At 42.2% G+C, this 25,111-nt stretch overlaps 1 protein-coding gene across 5 annotated transcripts in view; it reads right to left on the bottom strand.

The window, feature by feature from the left end:
• Positions 1–4,930: 4,930 nt before the first annotated feature.
• Positions 4,931–25,111, bottom strand: part of ENOX1 (ecto-NOX disulfide-thiol exchanger 1) — a 571,933-nt gene continuing 551,752 nt past the window's right edge. For all 5 annotated transcript variants that reach the window (XM_047723525.1, XM_047723524.1, XM_047723527.1 and 2 more), the window contains 2 exons: positions 15,887–15,972; positions 4,931–5,901 (listed from right to left, as the gene is read on the bottom strand). In XM_047723525.1, coding sequence (XP_047579481.1) covers positions 5,770–5,901; positions 15,887–15,972 — 218 coding nt within the window. In that variant the 3' untranslated portion in view covers positions 4,931–5,769. The remainder of the gene's footprint in view (positions 5,902–15,886; positions 15,973–25,111) is intronic.

Below are 25,111 nucleotides of genomic sequence, written 5' to 3'. Positions count from 1 at the left end.
TTTATGTTCCGGAGAAGTCTTTCCTTAAACCTCATGAGCCAGCCTCTGCCAGCTTCAGACAAATTCTCAGCATCCTCACCTTTCTCAGCCTTCCTAGAATTGAAGAGAGTTAGGGCCTCGCTCTAGATTAGGCTTTGGCTTCAGGGAATGTTGTGGCTGGCTTGATCCTCTATCTGGACCACTCAGACTTTCTTCATCTCAGCAATAAAACTGTTTGGCTTTACCATTCGTATGTCTGCTGGGTTTTAATTTTCTTCAATAACTTTACCTTTGCATTCACAACTTAGCTGTGTGGCACAAGAGACCTAGGCTTGTTTCGGCTTTTGACATGCTTTTCTCACTAAGGGTAATGTATTCTGGCTTTTGATTTAAAGTGAGAGACATGCAACTCTTCCTTTCACTTGAACACTTAGAGGCCATTGTAGGATTATTAGTTTAGCCAAATTTCAATATTCTTGCATCTCCGGGAATAGGGAGGGAGATGGGGGAATGGCCAGGCAGTGAAGCGGTCAGAACACACATAACATTTATCCTTTGAGTTTGCCATCTTATATGGGTGCAGTTTGTGGCACCCCAAAACCGTTACAATAGTAACACCAAAGATCACTGATAACACAAACATAATAATAATGAAAAGTTGAAAGTATTGTGAGAATTACCAAAATGTGACACAGAAACATGAATGAGCAAATGCTATTGGAAGAGTGGTGCCACCAGACTTGCTTGACACAGGGTTGCCACAAACCTTGCATTTGTAAAACACACAATATCTGCGAAGCACAATGAAGTGAGACGCAATAACATGAGGTATGACTGTAGTTTATTCAGATACTAATGACAGCTGATTGAATATTTGTGTTATCCTCTTACCTTTTTGATATAAAGTGAACAAAGCTGTAAAATTTTAGGCATCTCTAAAATCTGTTTTCTCAGTTTATGAGAAGAAACTGAGTTTTGGTAAAATAGTTCTTATGCTTTCAGGATAAAACATCTCTTATTCAGCGGAACAAACAGAGCAGCCATTTTTGGTAAAAGGAACATTCCTAACCCTTACCCAGAAGAAAACCAACTTGTTTATCATATCACATTTGTCACATGGATATTTGTTTAAAGAGCTTTGTTTTCTACACAATTCCTACAAGTGTTTTCTACCTTTGTCCTTTCATTTTCATCATCCTTGATAAAAAGGAGTTTATTCAGATGGAAAAACAAGCCTCTCTATACTTTCAAATGTTAGTTTTGATGTGGTATTTAATAAAAGTGTTTACGTTTTTTAAAACATAGACAATTGACTTTCCCTTGCTGCAGTAGGTAAAGGATACCTAAACCCGCAAGAAATATTCTCACACAATGGCATATTATTTCATCTCGAAACAGGAATGAGGCTCTGACACGTGCTACAAGGTGGATGAGCACTGAAGACATTGTGCTGTGAAAGAAGTAAGACAGAGAAGCACAAATACCCTCTTTCCATCTCTATTCTACAGAGCTGTACACAAAATAGACGAAGAGACACAAAGTAGAATTGAGATTACCAGGGGCTGGAAGGAAGGGTGAAGGGAGTTGTTTTTTTTTTAAATGGGTACCTTAAAGTTTTTTGGTCTTTTTTTTTTTTTTAAGATTTTATTTATTTATTTGACAGAGATCACAGGTAGGCAGAGAGGCAGGCAGAGAGAGAGAGGAGGAAGCAGCTCCCTGCTGAGCAGAGAGCCCGATTCTGGGCTTGATCCCAAGACCCTGAGATCATGACCTGAGCCGAAGGCAGAGGCCTAACCCTCTGAGCCACCCAGGTGCCCCAGGTACCTTAAAGTTTTTTGGTGGGGATGATGATGAAAAATTATAGTGGTGACTGGAAGCATAACTTTGTAAATATATTTAATGTCACAGAATTGTGCAATTACAAATGGTTTAAATGATAAATGTTATGTATAGTTTGAGACAATGAAAAACATTTTGAAAAAGAAGATAAGAATTCTGCCAAGATCTTACAACTGAGGAGCAGAAAGTTCCGGCTTCTATTACTGGGCCTGATATCTGAATATGTGCTGGTTCAGCAAATTCAGAAAGTTCCTGTGTGGGCTCCTTCTTTCATCGAACATTTGGTTCATTCCATTGATAAATATTTATTTAAAAATAAAAAGTCACGGTATGTCATTTAGACTGAGGATTGGAAAGGTGAGTAAGGGAGCCTGTGGGACTGGGAAAATAGCCGTTTCACATATGATTAAAATACTGTGGAAAGGCTGCAGTAGAAATACAGTGAATAGTGGTGGGAACTTTGGAGAGGAGGTTCCTGAGGGGATCAGGGCTTCATAGAAGAGTCTATAATTTATCTGGGTTTGAACTTTGTGAAGGAATTGGTTGCTTTTATTTTGGTAATGGTATTTTGGTATTTTGTAATATATTTGTATATTTGATATTTTGGTAATAGGCAGTACATGATCACTCATGATTTTATGCCTTGGAATCTTGGATCTAAGATATTTGCAGGCTTTTCAAATATTTCGTGACTTTTTCCCCTAAGGGTACCAGCACACTGGTTCCTGGAGGTGTGAAGACATGTTGGTTTGTTCTCTGTTCTGTTTTTTAAAAATTATAAGCAAAACAACTTTGAGAAATAATTCAAAGTAAATGAGACACATTTAGATCTCTCAAAGAGCTTAGAATCTAATAGGGAGATAAGGTAGAGACAGCTGGGTGGTAAGGGTCTTAAACAGTCAACGTGGGATAGCTGTGCAGGGGCTGGAGAAGCGACTTCATGGGGGAGGGAGAAAAGCATGGTGGGGGAGGGGGAGCGTCTTTGCACTTACCCCTTAAGGCTTTGTAGAACTGTGGTAACTAGATACGAAGGAGGTAATTTTATTTGGATAGAAAGATAGGAACAAAGCAGAAAGGCAGCAAATACTTAGTCCTATTCAGGGAAGCAGTAAAAAACAAGCCAGAAAGGCCCTTTGGTGCCAATGAGGATCTCCAAACTTTCAATGTTCTGCTTATTCTAGGAGTCTAGGAACCATGATTTGTTACTGGTAGATTTGGAAGAGAAAAGCTAGCATCTTCACACCCATTCTCATGTACATGGGATGGCAGAGAAAAAGGAGAGCAAAAGCGGTGATTCAGAAGCCCTGGATGAACACTGGGCTCCTGGGAGGGGTGGGAATACATTGAACTAGAAACATGACACAGTGAGAAGAACATCTTTGGAGTCAGTCAGCTGTGGGTTCAAATCCTGTAATCAGCATTTACTGTGTAGACTTTGCCAGATTACTCAGAACTGCTGAGCCTCGTTCTCCTTGTGTGACAAATGGGGATACTGGTGTCTTTATGTAGGATTGTCCTGAGGGTTCAAGATAATGGGGCAACACACATACGTAGACTCCACATGGCCCCAAGTGATCCCTAGGGTACCTTCTGAATCTGAATGTAAAATAAATTTAAAAGTTTTTCCTGCAAATATAACTTACTTCCGTAATTGAAGTTACATTTTAACTCATATATTTCTAGACAATTAATATAATGAATTTCAAGTAGCAATAAAACCACCACAGCCAAAACAGATTCCCCTGGTACAGAAAATTTTCTCTGGGAATTATTCAAATATTTTGAAAGCTGTGTTAACTATTTCAATCCTATATGTTACCATTTCCACCTCAGAACCTTGTGTTTACAGAATGGTGTTCTTTCCGCAGATCTAATCTAAGGTCCGTCTAATTCCTTTTCCTGATCCGAGCTCTGAGTTAGGGTTTTACTCTGTGAATTGTATCCTGCTAAAGTGACTACAGGCACTACTTGAAAGTGTGAATGCACATTTGAAAACCTCTCCCGTGCTTTCCATTAGAAATAGTCTAGATTGTGGTACCTTGTATCTCTACTAGCTTTTAACTAGCCAGATTATGGAAATATTTTTCTTCTAATTATTCTTCAGGCAAACCTCTTAGGTTTTGTGTTTGATGATGTTTGTATGTGAGGTCATCTCCTTGCTGATGGTTGTATCCTTATTTGTGTGTCCTGACCTAGAGATAAACATGTCAGGATGATGATAGCGGTGGGAATTGGTAGATGGTATTGGAAAGGCCTCTAGTGTTTCAGTATTTAATATGATATTGACATTTAGCTTGAATCCCATAGCACCCTGTTCTATCTTTCCAGTCACCTGGCTCATATTATGTAGAAACCTTTGGGAAAATGTCTTTTTCCTGTTGAACTCTGAGCTCATGAAGGACAGGGTCTTTCTTACTCATATCCGTATTCACAGGATTAGCACTGAGCCTGAACAAAACATGCAGGTATTCATGGGAAGCATGACTAATTTATCAGGGCTCAATAAAAAGATCCCGAAGGCAATAATTTCCTATGTAATAGAAAATTATGAACATATTTTCAGAATTTTGAAGAAGATCACTATTGAGTAATCTTCCTAAAAAAAAGTTTCATTTAAAATTAATATCTTGAATACTTATCTTTTTTGTGATTCTTATGTAAGAAAGCAGGAAGGAGATACAGTTTAAAGCTCTATCCTACTTGTAATTAAATAGTGAAAGCCCAAATTCTGACTAAACTGTTGACTCAAGTGTGAATTCTTTAATTCCTTTTCTAACTTGTATGTTTTCCAGAGAACATGCAAATAAATACATCCGGGAATTAATATTAACTAATTGGCTCTTTTGTACTTGCCTCTGCAGACAAAAAACAAAGGTAATATTTATATTGATTGTATTTCGATTGAGGTATTGGTATTTTAAAATGCTGTGTACCCTAATGCTGTATAATCCTCTTGTCTTGGTACTTCCCACCTTAGTTTTTATAGATTTCTGCTTGAAATAATGTTTTGTCTCAACGTCCTTCATGTAGACAATCATTTAAATATGGTAGGATATGAGATGGAACTGAATAATGGTGAAGAAAGGTCTATCAAAGAATAACTTGCAAAACCTTTATGGCAGAAGTCATATTTATTGAAAAAAATTAATATCTTTGCTATAAAATTTGTAACAGGAATATTTACTGAATGTTTATTTTGATGCATAAACCTGAATATTACATACCAAGTACAAGACAGCAGCACTAGCTTTCCTTTATTTACATTTTATGAAAATCGTTACGCAGTCCATGTTAAAAGAACTTATGATGGAGAATTGTTACATTAGAAAAATAATATTCTTGATAAAGCATTCTCAAGGAGTCCAAGGAGTCCAATCACATTTTCTGCCTCTTCAGTAAGGCAAAAGTCCCTGGAATAGCATATAACTTAATTTACAAAATACAATAAATGTTCAGACACATATTCAAGTTTCCTTTTGGTATGATTTTTCCTCACTGTAAAATTACTTCTTATTTTTATTTTTGTTTTTATTTTTTTACTAAAACAGAAAGACTTTCAGGAAAATGTCATTGAATGATTTCAGCTATACATTACATATACAACTGTGCAGCCTAGCGACAACCATTGCTACACTGTCATTAACTTTAAATATTTTGCTCGGTGAGCTATTCTCAAATGTAGCATATTTTAAGATTTTGCCATCATTATGACTGTGGAATCGTTGGTTTTCATAGGAAACAGATCTGTCACAGTATGAAGCTTTGTTTTAGGGAACTGGTACACAAGCACATTTCCACTCACAGGAGAACGCCACAGATGTAACTGAAGTCGGGCCCCGATGGCTCCACAGGGGCCCCAGGCCGGACCATCCCCAGCCTCCAGTGCTCACGCTGCACAGCCCTGGCCCCGTCAGGCGCCTTTGTTTCCAGAGACTTGCCAGCTCTTCACAGTTAGGTCGTTTTAATTCCTTCAAAGGCACACAGCTTCCACCTTTTTTCCAGTGTTGCTCCCACGCCCGTGAATTCCTGTTTAAACATGCGTGGCAGCCTCATCAGAAGCATTTCAATTTCGTTTGCAGATATCTGTTAGAAAGGAAGAAAAGTCACTTTTGGAGACAAGACTCCTCAGGAGGCAAGGGGTTGGGTAGGGATGCACTTGCCCAGGGAGATAAATGATATGACTTGACTGTCAAGTCATGTGCTTGGGAGAGGAGCACTGGTCAGGGGCTGGATGGGGCTGTCCTGGTCTCCAACAGCTGTCAGGGCTGGGCAGGAGATGGGGTGCAAATCTGAGGCTCACCGTTCCTGTGCATGGCTAGCCTACTGGGTAGTGTCATGCGTGAACAGCACTCCCCACCCTGATGTAAAAGGATATAAGAATGGGATTTAAGAGGGCTGAGAGCAAGTTCATCACCACTCCTGGTGCCCCCATTGTCTTCAAAAAGGGCAGCGCTTTTAGCTAACTCAGTGAGGGCCAGTGGGCATCTGGGTAGATTTCTGGCCACCCTAACTTCTCTTTCTTTAATTTTCACAGAGACCAGAAGATCATACAGGTTTAGAAAGAAATGAAAACCCAGAACCTACAACCTGAAAGTCTCAACATCCATTCTTAAAGTCCAGGTAGTTTTTAAAAAAAATTTTTAGGTTTTATTTAAGTAATCTCTACACCCCATATAGGGCTTGAACTTGGAACCCTGAGATCAAGAGTTGCATGCTCTTCTGACTAACCAGCCAGCACCCTTCCAGGTAGATCTTTATTTCTTCTTTTAAATTAAAAAAAAATATTTGAAGATTTTATCTACTTATTTGAGAGAGAAAGATAGCAAAAGAGAGCACTGACTGGGGAAGAGGGGGAAAAGCAGGCTCTCTGCTGACCGGGGAGCCCAGTGTGGGACTTGATTCCAGGACCCTGGGATCATGACCCCAGCCAAAGGCAGATGCTTAACCGACTAAGCCACCCAGGGACTCCTGTCCCCACCCCAGTAGATTTTTAATGCAGTTTTTTTTCTTCCACCAGTTTTTCTTTATTACATACATTTTTATACCACTAACTCATTTTACCTTAAATAAAGGACAAATAGCCATAATCCTTCTGATTTAACAGTCATTGTTCTCGTCTTCCTGTCTTTGTTTCCCAGCCCATGTGCTTGCATGGGGATCTCCTATAGCAAGGTGGCTAAGACCCTGGAACCAGGGGGCTAACATTTTTGTTTGAATAGTGTCTACTATTGTTATGAGTTAAATGACTCCAGCCAAGATAATCAGTCTCTCTAAGTCTCAGCAAATGGGAGTAACAACATGTAATAAGGATGTATGAAGACTATTGGCTTAGCATAGATTTAGCACATAGAAATGTTTAATGAATCAGACCTATTATTATTTTTCATGGTACTATCACTGGATAGATGTCATTTTAGAGTCTACATTTTCCATTTAACGTTTAAATGTTAAACTTAACATTTATTTTTAAAGAGGGACCAAATAGACCAGGAAGCCAAATCAGTTCATTTAATGTTCACATGAAAAAGATTTCATATGATATTTTCAATATTCCTAGGCCTATAACCAAACCAAACCAAACAAAACAAAAAAGCAAAAACAAACACACACAAAAAACCTTCCGAGGCAGACCTGAAAGTTGAAGTAAATTGCATTCTGAAATTTTTGTGTGAATTATTTTGAAATCTGAATGCATTTTCCCCAAAAACCTTGTTTGTTTTTTTTTTTTAAAGATTTTATTTATTTATTTGACAGAAATCACAAGTAGGCAGAGAGGCAGGCACAGAGATAGGGGGAAGCAGGCTCCCTGCCGAGCAGAGAGCCCGATGCAGGGCTCGATGCAGGGCTTGATCCCAGGATCCTGGGATCATGACCTGAGCCGAAGGCACAGGCTTTAACCCACTGAGCCACCCAGGAGCCCCTTCCCCCAAAACCATGTTAAAGGGATTATTAGATTGCCAGGTCAGCCCACAAAAGCTTATTAAACAGATGATTAAAAGGTTGCATGTGATTTTTAAACTTTTTCTTTCAGTGAGCACTGTGCACAATGCCTTCACCAGTGTCCTCATTCCACTGTCACAGCACTCCTATGACATACATGGGGCGAAAATGTTAGGCTCTATCTTCATTTTATAGCCAAGAAAGCAGAGTGAACTACAGAGGGTTAAGTGCTTTTTCAGAGAGAACTGGGAAGGAACCCACCGCTTGTGCCTGGGAGCTAGGCATTGGTATGCTTTACGTGCTCCGCATGATTTCAGTGAGCTGTGGGTGAAGAACCGGGAGTGTAGTGCTTTCTTTTGAAATGTCAATCACCTGGGGTTCCTGTTAAAAAACTCAGATTCCTTAGCCTCTTCTCTGGAGACTGATTCAGCTAATCTTGGGTGTAGCTCATAGACTCTATTTTTGATAATCATCCCAGGATATTCTTAAGATCAGGTATATTTGGGTTAAGAATGGGGTTTTAAATCAGACAGGTTTGGATTTTAATCAGGCTTAGGCCAACCTGTGTAACCATGGGCAAGTCATTTAATAGCTGTAATTCTCAGTTGCTTCATGTGTAGAATAGAATTAATCTCTCAGCCTGATCGTGAGGATTATACATGAAATGTACCCTGGTACCTGGCACGAGACGCTCTCTCTCTATACGTACCAGCCAATGCTGATAGAATACGACACTGTTACCAACCTCTTTGTGGTAGGTGGGTCAAGCTCTGTGCTCCTAAGCCAAAGCAAACAAACACAGAGAAGTGTGTAGTCAAACCCACTTTCACTTGGTCCAGAAGGAAGTTTTCTGAAGCCAAGTTATCCTCTTAACCTCCTTTCTTTCCTTTGGAGGAGGACGGCCCAGGTCGTCTACAGTAGGCTCCGGTCTCCCCTCAATTCAGGTGATACCCCTGAGAGGAGCTGTCCTTCCCCAGATCAGGCAGAGCCACAGAGAAGCTGCCAGAGCCCCAGGTTAACAGCCAGCCCATCTCAGGTTTATTTTCAGGATAACCATCAGTTGCCTTGGAAAAGTAGGGAAAGGAGCTTTGTGGTGTTCATTAGGGAGGGGAGAAAAAGCTAAATTCTTGAGGGTAAAATAAAGTTTTGATGTAAAGATAACTCTATCTATGCAGGCAGTGCCCCCTAGCAGCCCTGTAGCTGATTGGGAGAAGTGTGACAACTCCAGACTCTTGAAAACACTTCTGTTAATTCTCACTATACTCTCATAAGACAGGGATTGATTTACAGATGAGGAAACTGAGGTCCAAATAGATTAGGGACCTTGTGCAGGGTAACCCAGGCACTGAGTGGAGCTGGGCTGCAGATCCAGACTCCTTGGCCTTGTTCTCAAACATTGATGCCAGCCGCCACGGGGGGCGGGGGACTGTCTCCCTGTTGGGGGAAGGGGTCCACGGGGAAGGGGTTTGTGTATTGGAGGGCAGGTCTGTGATGAACAAGACTTCAGAGTGTTATGAGTTTCAGTAATGAGAAACTGAGAATTCCCAGCTCAACCAGCTCAGACACATTCCAGTGCTAACGCTTGGATGCCCCCACAGAAACCTTCACCAAAATAGCCAGCAGATGGTGGGGAATCTTGTTTTCCACAGTTCCTTTTGACCCAAATCTAGACTAGAACCACAGAGGAAGCTGGAGTAGCCTGCTGGAGGAGAGAGGCAGCCCCCACTTCTCGAGTCCTCCCTGGGGGGCTAGGTACTGAGCATGAGTGTAATGTGCATTCATTCTCTCAGCTCTTTAAACCCGTGAACAAACGCCTCACTTGCTGGAAGAAAGGAATGTGGAGGGAAAACATTTGGAATCCAGTCATGGAACAACCATTAACCAGCTTCATCGACTTGTCTAAATCACTTAATCTCTTTGGGTGTTCCCTCATTTGTAAGACGAGGGAACTGGAAAGAAATCCCTGGATGTTCTAAGATCTTGGATTTGGGTGCTGGCCCCGCCATCTGTTAGTACCGGCCTTTGGGCAAGCTACTTAAAATTCATGGGACCGCTACGTTGCTGCAGAGCTCTCACACTAACAGAATGGGCTAGATCTCCTGTGTGCTTTAAAGCACAAATGGCAACTGATAAACGCAGTAGCACGTGCTGTGCTGCGGTACTCTCGTGAGTGCTTCTCATGTAGTCAGTCATTTATTACACATGGTAGTCCATAAAACCCATTTTACAGAGGGTAAAACTGAGGCACAAAGATGTTAAGTAAATCACTAAAATCCCCACTAGTAAAACTGGGATTTGAAATCCTTATGTTTACTTAGTTTGGATGATCAATTAGCCATTCCTTGGATTTTGCCAGAGCCAGAAATTAGCATAATGGAAATGAGTGTCCTGAAAAGTAGTTAATGCTGAGTGGCTTTTGGTAGTGCAAGGTAACCGCCTGAATATGGACAGGGATGTGTCACAAATACAGACAAGACCACCTCAGAACTATCCAAAATCTCCATTTAATAAGGCTCAAAGATGAATTCCAGAGCATTTCCTTAAAGATGTTTTGTATCTCATGCCAGAGGAAAGATCAAGGAGAAACTGCTTTTAAGTTAGTTTGATGGTTTTTAAAACTTTCTCTATCCTGACAGAATAACTTCGATGATATATCACATTTTGGGATTTTTCAAGACAAAGAGCGAATTTAATTTGTCCTTTTTTTTTTTTTTACCCTGTGGCCAAAGAGTTTTTACTTTTGCCTTGACAATATCCTTTATCTTCCTACCTATAATTTCTTGGTTTTGAGAACTGAAAGAGTCCTGGAGTCCTCACATAAGACAAAGCAGCCAGATCTCACTGGTTAAGCTCTGAGTGAGATGTACCCTAACCTGTCCTCAAATCCATTCTGAGCTCAGGAATTCTCTCTAAGTGCCTGTCCTGGGTGGAGGAGGCCACTGGGAGTCAGGGAAGGGGGTACTCGGCCAGCAGGTGATGTGGGGCTTTGGATGCCGAAGCCAGCCCTGTTTTGAAGGTTCAAATACACATGGTCGAGAGACCTCTGTATGGCATTACCATCTAGGTTAGAGACCTGTGCTGTGCCTGTAAAATCTCATTTACCCGTACACCATGTAGTCGGTGCTCTAGAAAGGGGACGATGGTCACAGATGTGATGCTTTCATTACCCGCTTCCTCAGCTGGCTGTTGTCCCAAAAAAATTGGTGGTCTGTGTATTTTCAGTCTTTGATGTAGTCAGTGGATCCCTGGCCACCTCTGTTTTGTTTAAAATTTTCTAATTCTGACATCTGTTCTTTTAGAAAGGATTGATTTGTTCTAATTAAGGGGCGAAAAAAAAGATGAGAAGGAATAAAGGCTCCATGTAACCAAGGGGCTTGTGTGCTGCTAACACTGTGGAGGTAATTTCTAAGATCTGCTTGATTTATTTTCTGATTTGCTGACTCCAGCCCAAGCCCACTGCTTCCTTGCCAGGCCTCTAAGCATGTATATAAATTGACACAAGCAGACATAAATCAGTTTTATTATGGGGATGGTTGGCTCCATGTCCCATATCAGTCAGGCAAGAGAAGCTGAGTGATAAGGGGTTCTTGTTTGAGGCACTGAAAAGACCTGGCATAGGCTTTGTCAAGGCTGAAGAGTCAGGGAAGCCAATTGCAAAACCAAATTTCCTTCCATAGGATAAACGGTTGGCTTTTAGTGCACTTTTAAATCTTGTTCATTCTTCATATCCCTGGGCAACGCATGGCATCAGGACACAGACTCCTTGCAGTAAACTTTTGCAGAGAGAAATGTGGAATATGGATAGAGAAAGAAGAGAAGGGAAGGGAGGGAGGGAGAAATAAGGAAAGAAGCTAAACGTAAGTAAGGAATTATGAAGACAGAAGGAAAGAACTAGAGAGAAGAGGAACAGGGAGGGAGGGAAGGAGGAAAAGAAAGGAAGAAGATAAATAGAAGGAGGAAAATGAAGGATCTGGATGGAAAATGAGAGGAGGAGAGAAGGGAGGGTAGAAGGTGTAAGGTGGGCCAGCACTGGTGACAGCATCCCAAAAGGAGGTGTGAGAGTGAGCGCACACTCAAGGATATCTCCTGGTAAATATGGTTCACAGGGACTTCAACTTCACCCTTTTCCAACTTCTGTCCCACTAAAACTCTGCCTGCCCACTATAGCCCTTCATTAGTTCATGTCTGATTATCCATTTATTCCCATAAATATTCTGGCATTTCCTCAGTTAGACTACAAACTTTTTGAGAGTATGTTCTTTCTCAGATTGCTTTTGTGCTCTGGCCATCCCTGTTCCTCCCTGATCCCTAGGACATGCTGGGTTCACGAAAAGCAGGGAATTATCCCAGTGTTCACTGGGTCCCTGGTAACCTTGTCAGTTTTTCCTGCTGTGTGTGAGCAACTTCCTTTTTATTCTTTACGTAGCCATGTACTGTTACCCCCAATGCTTCATTTATCATGTGCTTTCCAGAGGTGTTGTCATATCTAAAAAACACACTCATTATAGCCTAAACAATAGAAAACTCACTCATTCGTTAACATACTATGACAGGTGGCGATTTAGGAGAACACTGGAATATACTTAATACTGAAGACTTTTCAGAGTGGAGGGGGGAACCTTAACAAACACCACCGAGAACATTCTGTCTACCCTTACTGCCTAACTATAGTCTAGGAAGGAATGCTCTCCAGTTATGGCAATTTGGATCTCCTTGGAACTGACCAGATACTTTAATTTTGTGTTTCTAGAGGTATGCTCTTAGTACAACATGCAAATGGCTTGCTCCTCTGGTGGGAAATATACACGCCCATGGCCCCCAAGCCCATCAGTGAACAGTGGTATCCTGTCAAAACAACAGGTCTTTGTAAATCCTCCAGTATCCACAGCCATATTATGTTGAATCTGGTTTTCAGAATCAAATCTACTTGGTGGGCGTGGGGAGGAGGCTATACTTATGTAGAGGGGATACCCAGACACATTTAGGAGAACTTAAGTCTGAAAGAATATGTAAACTGGGGGGAAAGCAGAATGCCTCCTCTTGACTGTAAGACAGGATATGCTCATCTGCTAACGCTCCACTAGATGTGACTTTCTTGCTACTCAGGGTCAGGGAGCGGACTTGAAGGGCTCCGGGCTGACCTTGGGGGTTCTCTGTATTGATCAGAAACCATTTCAGGGTAGTGCTGCCTTCTTTGAAGAGCTTACCTGCCTGTACTCAGGGCACAGTTTTTAATTCGGCAAAGTTTTAGGAAGCCATCTCCCCCCACCACCCTTCTCCCACCTTCCTCTGAGTGAATCTTTGTGATGTGGTCATACGGTGACTTTCTGCTATAAGAGGGCTAAGTGAATGTGAGTGGACGGTTTAGAAGAGGCTGAGAAGAGAAAAATACGCAAATATCATTATCAAGAGCAGGAATAATATTTAACTGGAAAATGGCCTATTACTAGGCTATACAGTTTTAGGAGCCATGTGCAGTTCACATGCCCAGCATAATTTAAATTAGTTCCTGGCTCTCCTTCCATTTCTAATCATTCTTATACTCATATGTGGCCTTTGGGGAAATCCTAATAAAATCAGTTCCATTACAGGCTGGATTGATTGAGCCTGCTTTCCTTGCTCTCGTCAGCACTGGAGTAGCCAGAACCTAAATGTTACTTTATAATTGTCATAATGGTGATGTTGTCCAATGTCAAACCAGGTTGTTCTAATTGGAATTTTAAAAAACCCATCCGACTAGAATCCGCGAACCCTCCGTGTGTCGTTGAGGCTAAACTGAATCCATTGCCTTCATGCAACATTAACCAAAACTTAGTGGGGTCTTGGTGACCCCCAACTCCTTCTGATTAACCAGAGGCAGGTGCACCAGGCCGTTGCACTGGAAAGCCTCTGAGTCTGTGGGCTGGTGGTGGCTCCACGATTCTGAGCCTTCTGGCAGCTGATACAAGGACAAGGCCCTGGTGGGTACTTAAAGGGCAAACCTCTCATTATTTTGTTTTCTGCTTAAAGCCCTGAGGATATGGAATTCCAGTTTAGAGCAATAATTTGGTCTGTGGATTAGAAAGTCTAAATATCCCTTCAGCCTCACTGGGATAGAAAGAATATTTGGTCTAATTGCTGGCATCTAGGAGTTTTAGAGCACTTTTTCTATATAGTTTTTACTTCAGGGATAAGGAAACAATCTGACAGCTCTGCTGAACATTTCATTCAGGAGATGGAGGGCTGTGTGGGGAAGACCCTATGTATTTCCTCCACGAAGGAAATATTTTCCTCATTATCTTCTAAAATAAAAGTACCAGTCTGAGATAAAGTAGAATTCCCTTTAACTGAATTCCTTCCAGAAAGGCCAATCATCTAATGGTCAGAGACCAGGGGTGTGAATTCTCTCCTCAGAGACTACAGAGAGAGACCACACAAATTTTGCCTGAACAAATGGATGATGGACACTCTGTTCTGATGGTTAGAATAGAACAAGATAATTCATTATTTATCACCCCACCAGGTGATTTTACACCCCTCCCCCCAGCACACACGCACGCGCGCGCGCACACACACACTCACAAACTCATGTATATACTAAAACAACAACTGCTTCCCGACAAAGGCTTCCCACTTGGGATTTCCAGGAGGGGAAGGAAAACAATGTCAACAAGGCAAGGGAAGGATAATAGCAACAATAGGAATAATTTCTTGAGGACTTATTCTATGCCAAGCCACTCTGGTGAAAGCAGTATTTCATTTAATCTTCCAGGCAAAGGGAGGGTTGATACTAAATGAAACTGGTGAGGGTAAAACGCAAAGAAGCCCTTCAAGAATGCTTAATTTCAACAAAGTAAGACGGTATAGCTGACCCTCATTTTATCTGAATTAACATAAGCATTTTCTATCCCTCCCTGCCCATGAGATGGAAGGCCACAAAGAAGACAATAAGGTGTGTGTGAACTTTCAGAATCTTATAATCTTCTCACCCCCTTTCACTCTGTTTTGGTTTACCCTATTACAAGCTGTGAGAGATGAAAAGGGCATGAATCCCTGTGACTGAAAAATACTTTTTGTTCCAGATGATTCTCTCAGAGGGGAAGTATAAGACCCATTAGAAAGGTTAAGCAGTTGTGGGATCATGAATTGGTAAGATAATTTAACTCCAATTGAGAGCATAGTGTAGTCATTTAATTTATACTGACCATTGAAGATTTAGAATGGCTTGTATGTGTGCGTAGTCAGGGTCATAGAACTGCGGGCCGGGGTCCTGGTCCTACACGTCCCGTGCACTTTGTTGTACTCTGTGCAAGGGCTTATTTCCATTTTCCCTCCCAGCAGGACATTTAACAAGCGACTCAGTGGCTGCCTTCAATTCTCTGCTTCTCTGTCCATCCCCTTCCAAGGCTTTCCTCAGCAATGCTCCCTAATGACATGACTTTATTTCAACAGGGCCCCCTCTCACTGTTCACTGGAATTTGATATAGAAATTGATATACACATTGAACCCTTTGTGTCTTTTCTCTTTTAGAACACAACTACTGCAGTGGGTTAGGAGCATAGCTAATTTGCAGATGAGGCCGACTGAGCCTCAGAGAAATGAAGAATGATGTCCTGACTCTGGGCGTCACCCTTGGGGGGGGCACCACTGAGAATAACTTTGTGGTCATTTTTTCCATTTAGAGAATAATGCTGAAAAACAACCATTAATACTGTTTTCTTGAGAGTCCTATCAGATCTTTATGTTATTTGAGGTGATTTTCCCTCTATCGTGGGGAGTCTTTACCACAGAATCCTGTGAGAATATGGTCTCAGGATAATGCCCCATTAGCCACCCTGACCTGATTTCTCCCTGTTTCGGGAACTTTCAGGCCAACCTGTAATTTTCAGTCCCTCATATGCTTTTCAGAGTAATTTGGCATCTGCAGAAAGTCATTGTCATTTTAGATAACTGCTCTTCTTTCTATAAAGACAAAAGCAAGTGAAAAGAAGACAGCTATCTGCCCAAAACGGAGGTCCTTGTGGAAAACTACTGATGAAACTCCAAATGCTCTTCTATCCCCAAGGCTGCTCCCGTGGGCCCACCTGCAGCCAGCAATCAACATGCTAAATCTTAGCAGTGCGGGTCCCCCGGAGAAAGAGAATTTACCTTGGAGTCCAGCTGCTGCATGTATGACCAAAGGTACTCTATATTGGCTCCAAAAGGATGGACGTGAAGAAACGTTGATATGATGCCTGAATTAAAGAGAAAAACAATGGACATCACTGAAAGGTAAGTAAGAGTCGGAGTCAAATAATGTCGTCTAACCCTGTAATGGTTTCATCAGGCTGAGTTACGGTCTCACCACTGTAACAGCACTCAGCAAGCACTCAGTAACAGCCCGTAACGAAACAGTCCTAGAAACGTGGCGAACAGAACACTCTAGCTCCTGGAATGATAGTAGTTAGAAAAGCTAGGCTCAGAGATAATATATAGATGAATAAAGGTATTTGCTAAACAAAGACTCCTGGAAGTATTTCAACTACCAATTTTATGCTTGATTTACCAATATAAAATTGTAGTTATTGGGAGGATAAAATTCTCTTTTCTTTCCCTCGGTGGACTTCGCAGTATGAAAATGGCTCATACAGCTGTGTCAGAGATTGCACGGCCTCCGATTTCGCTGATAATTACAGCTGCTAGTTACGAAAAGTATTTAATCCATATTTCCCCTAACTGCCACTGAAGGAAGCCCAGATCCTTTCTGAAACCTTTATTCCCCCTCTGGTTGTTGCTGCTGTGTAAACAGAGCCAGCTCTCCCTCTCTCCTCCTCGCTGCTGTAATTTACGGGATCGTTTAAAAAGGCCCGGGAATGGATGGTTTGGCTGGAGTCTGATTCTAAATCAGAAGTCTTTTCAATTGTGAAAATCAGCTGTCAACATGGTACTGACAAATGAAAAGCAGGGTATTCGGTGTCAGGGCTGAAGTAAAAGCATTCGTGTTCTCTCCTTCCTGCTCCCATATCCAAAATCAAGACTCCATAGATTGTACGCTGCTGTTTGCTAGGAAACCGTGTTCAGACTGACATTTTTTAAGTTCTAAGTAGACTTAGAGATGAATTAAATCTGAGGATAAGCCCTCATGTTGTTTATTGGGCCACTTTGATACTTGAGAGGCAGAGGTCAAGAGAAAGACCAGCACTTGTCTGACGTGCAGGCAGGACGAGCCCTCGAGGAGACGTCACTCTTGTGTGAGGTCTGGGAATTGCAGGGGGACCTTGGGTTGATCTGGGATGGGGTCTGTTGGCCTCCTGATCTCCTGTGTGATGCTTGGGATGCTCTGGGATGAGTGTCCGTTTTCAAGCAAAGCTCCCAGTTCAGCCTTTGTCTGAGGATAGAGAACCAGCACTCTCAAAGACCTGCCCTCAGAACACTGCTTCTGTGAGGTTTGTAGTGGTTAACAGAGAAATGAGGAAGATGGAAATAATTCATTATTTCTCCATTATGCCAAAAGCTTAGTTTTTAGAGACTGACCCCATTTTTCTTGAGATATAAAGAACTACCATTTTATTCTGAGATTATGTTCTTCCTTTTTTTGCTAAAATGCCCTTTGATGAAATAATGGCCATGTAAAAGGTACTAATGGCAGTTTTAATATCTTTAAGTGGCGAATAGCTATTTTAATATACTTAAGTGGAACTGTTTTGTTCCCCTCCTGCCACTTTATTTGTTAATTTATATTTTAATTTTACAGACCTGGCAACTACTTTCCTGTGTTTCTGAGGTTCTCAAACCCGGTGAGGTGGCACAGTAAGTAATTCTGTTACTAATGAGTTAAATACAGAGGCTCATGAAGGGCTTACTTAAAAAATAAGTTAGAAGTATTTAAACAATAACACGTATTTGCATTTATTAAGTGGGAAAGGGGGCAGAATTCTTTTTTTTTTTAATATTTTATTTATTTATTTTGACAGAGAGAGACTCAGCGAGAGAGGGAACACAAGCAGGGGGAGTGGGAGAGGGAGAGGGAGAAGCAGGTTTCCCACTGAGCAGGGAGCCTGATGTGGGGCTTGATCCCAGGACCCTGGGATCATGACCTGAGCTGAATGCAGACACTCAACGACTGAGCCACCCAGGTGCCCCAGAATTCTTAAGGGGAAAGTCCTATTGCAGGATGGTGAATGGGGTTCTCCCTCCTGTCCCAGGCTGAGGGCAAGTGGTGCTCTGTCCACGAGTTTCCACAAGGAGCCTCCGACAAATGGTAGGTGGGCCCTTCCCCCACCTCCATTAGAGGACAAGGGGGAAGAATGAGTCGTCGTCTCTGGCTTTGTGAAAGGTGAACCTGTTCCTTTCTTCTCCTGGCACACAGGTTCTCGCAGGCAGGGAGGGGTGCTTCAAGAGAGTGGCTCTGAGAGCCAGGAGGCGTCCTGCAAGACAGGGACAATAGTCCCTTCCTTGGTGGGACCTCTGCTTAGGCAGCAGATGGACTGATCAGCCTTCGGGGTGACAAGGATGAGTGTTTCGCATGAGGTGAGCAGACATCTTAGAAGGTAGAGAGGTTTTGAGCAGCCTTAAGGAGTAAACTACCCCAAGGGCACTAGCAGATAAACGCATTTTTCATTATTAAAATCTCTACTGAACAGAGACTCCTCACCATCTCCTAGATAGCCCACAGCCTCTCCTGTAAATATCCACGGGAATGTGATGTGAAGTTAAATGTCTTCCGTTGGATAAACAGAATGAGTCAGAAGAGGGCTGGGATGGGGGGAATGGGGAAGAGGTTGATAACTTTTGGCCTGGGAGATGAAGTACTGAAGGAGGAAATTTAGGAATACCAGTAATGGGAGGACCTGGAGCAGCTGCTTTTGTTGCCCTCTGTGATGTTGATACCCCTCTGTGTACATGCTCCCTCAAGAGTTACAGTCTGACCCTTAGGCCCATTGTTGGGTCCGTAACACCCGGGAACTCTGCCCTTAACACATTCTGTGCCTGTTCTGGTTCAATATTAGGAATATAGTATACATTTACAATAAATGTATATTGAATGAATTTACCCTCTAGAAGTAAGACTGGCCAGTATGCTTCCTTAAAAATTTCTACTGTTCTATTGATAAATGGAGAGAAATAAGAACCTTAAAAATTGCACAGTACTTGGGGTGCCTGGGTGGCTCAGTGGGTTAAAGCCTCTGCCTTTGGCTCAGGTCATGATCCCAGGGTCCTGGGATCGAGCCCCACATTGGGCTCTCTGCTCAGTGGGGAGCCTGCTTCCCCCTCTCTCTCTGCCTGCCTTTCTGCCCACTTGTGATCTCTGTCAAATGAATAAGTAAAATCTTAAAAAAAAATTGCACAGTATTAACCAATAATGTAGTAGTCTTCCAAAAATCAGATAACTTTGAGGCATTATTCACTGTGATTCCTGCCCTTAACTCATCTACTTTATGGATTCAGGACAGAGCAACCTGAATGTTTTGAGCATGGAAACTTTTTTATTGAAACACTTTCTTGCTCAAAAAGTAAAAAGAAAATGCTTACATGATTTCTATATGTATTTCTAAAATAGACTGGAAATCCTAACCCAGATATGAATATCTTTCCTTAGGAGGGTATTCAAAACCATCACTGTGGTAGCTGATACCAATAAGCCATTAGCTTTAAAAAAAAAAAAAAAAAAAAATCGAGCAATTGCCACTAGATTCATCTGAGGCCAAAGTAGGTAGTTAAAGGTTTTGTTTTTTAATCTTTATTTATTTGACAAAGAGCACAAGCACAGGCAGGGGGAGTGGCAGAGACAGAGGGAGAAACAGGCTCCCCACTGAGCAGGGACCCCCCGATGCAGCTGGATCCCAGGACCCCAGGATTATGACATGAGCTGAAGGCAGATGTTTAACTGACTGAGCCACCCAGGCGCCCCCAAAGTAGGTAGTTAAATAAAGGCTTTGAAGCACTTCCTATGGATGGCAACTAAGCTATTCAATATTGCTAGAGATACAGCAGAAATGGGAAACATTAGTCATATCCTCCAGAGTACTGCGCCCTCCTCTTCCCTACTCCCACCGTATCTCTGCCCATCACAATCTCATCACAGAAGCGTTAGTCATGCCATTTGAGAAAATGTGGTTTCTAAGCCCTGGTTTGGGATTGGATTCATGGGCTGGATGAGGTGGGGCTTCCTGAATAATCAATTAAAGCCTCTTTGTAGCCCTTTAAAAGAACTAGGGTATTTCCTGAGAATGGGAAAGAAAGACAGTGTAGCTCATAATCTAATGAGCAACGCTGCAAACCAGAAATTGGAGACTGTTTCATGGTCCTCTGGGAGGGATCTAAGAGCTTCGTTAAACACACTGACAACCGAGGGTGGAGAACGGAGCCAGGACTGAACTGCTGGATCTCCAAAGGGACAGACTCAGTCCCTGGTCTTGGATATTTCCATGGAGAAGCAGAAGTCTCCATATTTAAGGATCGGTTTCCCAACTAGGAAAATACAAGTGTAAGTAGCTAATTTAAATAAATTTTGAAAAAGGAACAGAGGAGGCTGTCAGTACTCGAGCTTTCTGCATATTTCAGGACCTTAAAAATTGCTTTAGAAAGACCTATAGGAAAAAAAAAAAAAGAAAAAAGAAAAAAATAAAAGGACCTATAGACCAGCTCTGAACAACCTGTGGCAAGCCCCTCATTAGGAAGGCCCATTTAAATAAGGACATAAAAAACCATTTTGAGCTTTCTCCATCAAAATCATTATTGAGTTTATTCTCATTTTTAGACCTCACTAAGACCAAGGAAGCAGCAGCATTTAAATTAGCCAAATAGTGCTAGATTTTTACTGCTTCATTCACTCTTCTTTAAGCATTTCCTTAGCAACAGTTAGCTGCCAGAGTGCTAGGGACACAGCATTGCACAAGACAGACAAGGTTTCCGCTCTGGGGGAATTTATATTCTAGGTAAGTTACAGAGGATAAACACAAAGATTAAAAATAAAGGAAATATTTTCAGGTAGTGGTAAACGTGGTGACGAAACAGGCTCAAGCTTGGTGGGGTGCTACTTCACACGGGAAGGTGGAGTGAAGGTAAATTTTCCTGTGTCAGATGGGAAGGAGCCAGCCACAGGCAGCCTGGGGAAAGATTATTCCAGGTACAGTCAACAGAATGCGCAAAAGACCTGAGGTGGAGATGAACTGGCAGGAACAGACTTGGCTGGTGAGTGGTGGTACAGCATGCATAGGGAGCCAGATCACTTAGGCTGTGAACTGACAGAGGAGGGGATGTGGATTAAATTCTAAAAGTAGCAGGAAACCAATAGAAGAGTTCTAAGTAGTGGCATGATATGATCTGAATTATGTTTTTAAAATTTCATTCAAGTTGCTGTTTGGTGAATAGATGAAAAGGAAACTGAGAGACCATTTTTAGAAGTGTCTATACAAGAAGTGGTGGGGCACCTGGGTGGCTCAATGGGTTAAAGCCTCTGCCTTTGGGTCAGGTCATGATCTCGTGGTCCTGGGATCGAGCCCTGCATCGGGCTCTCTGCTCAGCAGGGAGCTTACTTCCTCCTCTCTCTCTGCCTGCCTCTCTGCCTACTTGTGATCTCTCTCTGTCAAATAAATAAAATCTTTAAAAAAAAAAAAAAAAAAAAAAAAAAGACCTGACATGGTAAGCAGTGGTCTGGACCAAAGGGTAGTGGGCATTGAAGGTAGAGCTGGTGGAAGGCTTGTGAGAGGTAAGGGCTTGGGAGGAGGAGTTCTCACTGTTTGGCTTGAGCAGCTAGGTGGTAGCAATTTCTCAGCTGGGAATACCAGGGAGGAGCATATTAGGGCAGAGAAAAGGGGGAATCAAGCGTTCTCTTCTGGGCTTTTTAAATTTGAGATGTCCATTAGCATCTAAATGGAGACACCAAATGGTAGTTGGAAATGGTATCTGGGAATCAGTGGCCACAAAAAAGGGATTTGAAGCCAAAGTGCATATTGACATTCCGTAGGCAGAGAAGAGGCCTCAAGCCCGAACCCCAAAGAAGCCCAAAATTTAGAGGTTGAGGAAAACTCATCAAAGGAATCTGAGTGGGAGTGATCAATTAGAAAGAATGGTGACATTCTAAGAGAAGAAAGTATTTTTGCTCAGAAGATGTGAGGAGTCCCCTGTATAAAGTGCAGATGACAAATGGAGGGAGTTGAGAAATTGGCAACATGGCATGCTCTGGTCATGTTGACAGAACGACTTCAGTGTGAGGGTGCCAGCCATCCTGGAGTGGTGGCTGGAGAGGGAGTGGGGGGGTGGGGGGGGTGAAGCTGTGAGTGTAGACAGTGCTTTGGAGAATTAGGCTTGGGTGGGGAGGAAGGAAATGGGCTGTTGGAGTCAAGACAAGTTTTCCTTCTCTTTCGTTTCTAAGGTATGAGATAGTAGAGTTCACGTTCATATGCTGAGGGTATGAGCATCTGCTTACATGTAACATCACCACCCAAGGGGCAGTGCAGCTTTCCTAATAGTCCTCATAGATTACAGAGTAGTGAGGTGAAGACGACCATCTAATCAGACCTCCTAGCTTTGGACAGTGTGAGGAATCAGATTCGCCACGGATCATTGACTTGCCCGGTGAATCGATGCCTCCATCTGCCTGTACTCAGAATGGGCCTCCCTTGCTGAGGGCTGTTCAGGGATCATCAGGTACTGTGATTTGTCACAAGGCCAATCGATCCCACTCCCATCTTTTTTTCTGATGGACTCCTCTATTTTAAACAAGTTTACTGGTTACCTGTTGAGAACAAAATATCAGTTTGTATATTCATTTTGGTCAGATGGAATCCTACGAGAACAGACTCCCCTTCCTCAGGTTGCTTGGAGTTTCATTCCAAACTCCCTGTGTCAGCTTGTAACGTCCTGGCTGAGATTAGCCTTCCCTGTGTCCACATTGGCTGATGGTCTCCTGGGGACTTCAGATATCTCTGAGGCCTGGTAGCTTGTTGGGGGAGAGGGCCTCCCAGGGAGTTTCAGGAACCTCAGCTCTGCAGAGGAACAGCTGTCTTTCTGGATGGTTCTGTCTTGCTGAAAACCAAAAGAGGCCTGACCAGAAGCCAGCCTGAAATGTTCTTGCCTCTTGTTGCAGCCTACAAGGCTTCATGAACACTGAACCGGAGGCTACCAGGAGGGTGCCGTGGGAAATCTGGGTTTCCCACTAAGCCATGAGACTACAGGCTGCAGCTGCAGGGCACTAAACCAATTATGGGAACTGAGTGAGGGGTAGTCGGACCCGACACTGTGATTAGTCTCATGCTTCTCAATGTGCTGGGATTCTGAAAAGCTTTTATTTTCCAAAAAGCAGTTTGGGCCACGTATCTGGTGAGTGCCGTACTTGATCTTGCGCAGTTAGGTGTTTTTTTTTTTTTTAATTTAAAGAAATTTAAAAAATCTGTTAGTCTTATTATAACTAAACTCCTGAGACTACATCTGGTCCCTTCAGTACTTCATTCCTTGTGTCTGAAAGGCCTTGACAACTCCTTTATCCCTTCAGAGAAACTCTGCATCCTTGAGGACTTGTTTGACTGTCCCTTCTTCTAACAAGGCATCTGTAGGGTAAGTAGCCCTTTCTCAGGATTTCTGATTTTAGTACAAACCATATTTCATTGTCATTAACTGCTTTCTTTCTCACTAGTCTATGACTTCTTGAGGGAGGAGATCATCTGATCACTACTGTTGGTGAACACAGGTTCGGGGATATGGCAGGCCACTAGCTCTCAAAACACGGTCCCATCAGTGCCTGTTTGAGTGTCACCTCAGATGTCAATTTTACAATAAACATTACCTGGTTGGGGGAGGCAGAGATTCTGCCTCTTAAACAGACTGCCCAGATGATTCCTTTCCACAATGAAGGCTGGTAATTTTTTCGTAGGCTCTTGACAAATGTTTGTTGATTTACTGATATGGACATTTGTGTCTTGGAAGCAAGATTTAGGTCAATGACTCATTCTTTATGGTCAGTAGCTTTCAGAGAAGCACACACTTCCCAGATTACTTTTCTCAGGTGCAGCCTAAATACAGCCTCGACTCCATTCACTGAAAACACCAAAACCTCACCATTTAATCTTCTTTAAGTGTATTTCTCTACAGTCCACTCATCTGCTTCCTAACACCCATTATCAGGGGGAATGTTCCTGTTCAGATGGAGACTGGTTGTGTGCAGACAGGTGAACCAGTGGTAGGGGTGGAAATTGGTGGGGGGGGGCACCGATGGGAGGCAACATCCTGGTTCCCCGTAACATGTATGTCCTGATCTGTAGAGGAGTCAGGGTGATCTGTAAAGAAGTTTGCCTTATCATTAAGAATTTGCAGCTGGTTTTAAACCACAGGTCTGGGAGAGTTCTGAAGAAAAGATACTTTATCAACAGAGCTGTTAAGAACGTTTTGACTATATCGGGGTGGGACTTACAATGATGACTAGCATCGACAGGGTGCCAATCAGGGCTGCTAGGACTGGAAATCTACTTTATTAGAATTACTTAAAAAGAGAAGGTGAAGTGATACAGACACAGAGTTACACTGTTCGCATCTCTTCTGAGCTCTCTGCTTATCAATAAAAATTCTTTTGATCCATTCTTCAGAATAATAGCTAGTGGTTTCAGAGCTTTGGTTATAAATCAAAAGTATTGTCTCCTTCTATCCCATATAAGTTCAGTGAATGCCAAATCCAAGCATAGGCCAAATGTGAAGAGGACTAGGAGTTCAGGCTTAGATGCTAGACAACATCAGGCCGACCTAATGTGTAGTTACCGTAGAGTTGTGAGCTATAAAATAGTACCCTGCATTGCCCTCCATAATCATGTAATTCTTTTAGATCTAATTATATGTTAACCTGTCTTTACAAGGATTGATTATAAAATAATCCAGAAATCAAAATAATAAAGTGCTTTTTAAGGACCCATCTTTTTAGCTGAGTTGGAATATAGCACTTAATCCTTATTGTCAAGCAGAAAGTTTAGCAGAATGGTTGAACTGTCAAGGGACTCAATCCAAATCTGCCAGACTCCCAACTAGTATCAATGAAATCTCACTGATCGTCTGTGATGTATATCTACCTTACGTCTTAAAGACTGTGTAGAATGTGTAGAAAGAATACACACTTTTGCCAGATACATTAGTGTCACAAATAATTAGCATTGCTTATTGTTTAGGAAGTTCTAGCCTCAGTTTTATGTTATCTGTATGTGGAATCTATTTGAATAGCGTATTTCTCACTCCCTGCTTCTCTTCCCGGAAATCAAGATTTATGCCACTCTGCTTTTTTATATAACATTTGTGTGTCCCAAGAGTATTACTAAGAATATATTTGCATATAGCATATAATATAGGTATCCAGATGTGATGAAGATTTTGCTAATTACTATTTCCAATTCAAGGGAGATTTTTGCTATG

This window comes from Lutra lutra, chromosome 3 (genome assembly GCF_902655055.1).
Source record: "Lutra lutra chromosome 3, mLutLut1.2, whole genome shotgun sequence".
Taxonomy (NCBI): domain Eukaryota; kingdom Metazoa; phylum Chordata; class Mammalia; order Carnivora; family Mustelidae; genus Lutra; species Lutra lutra.
This window is presented reverse-complemented; position numbering and strand designations above follow the sequence as displayed.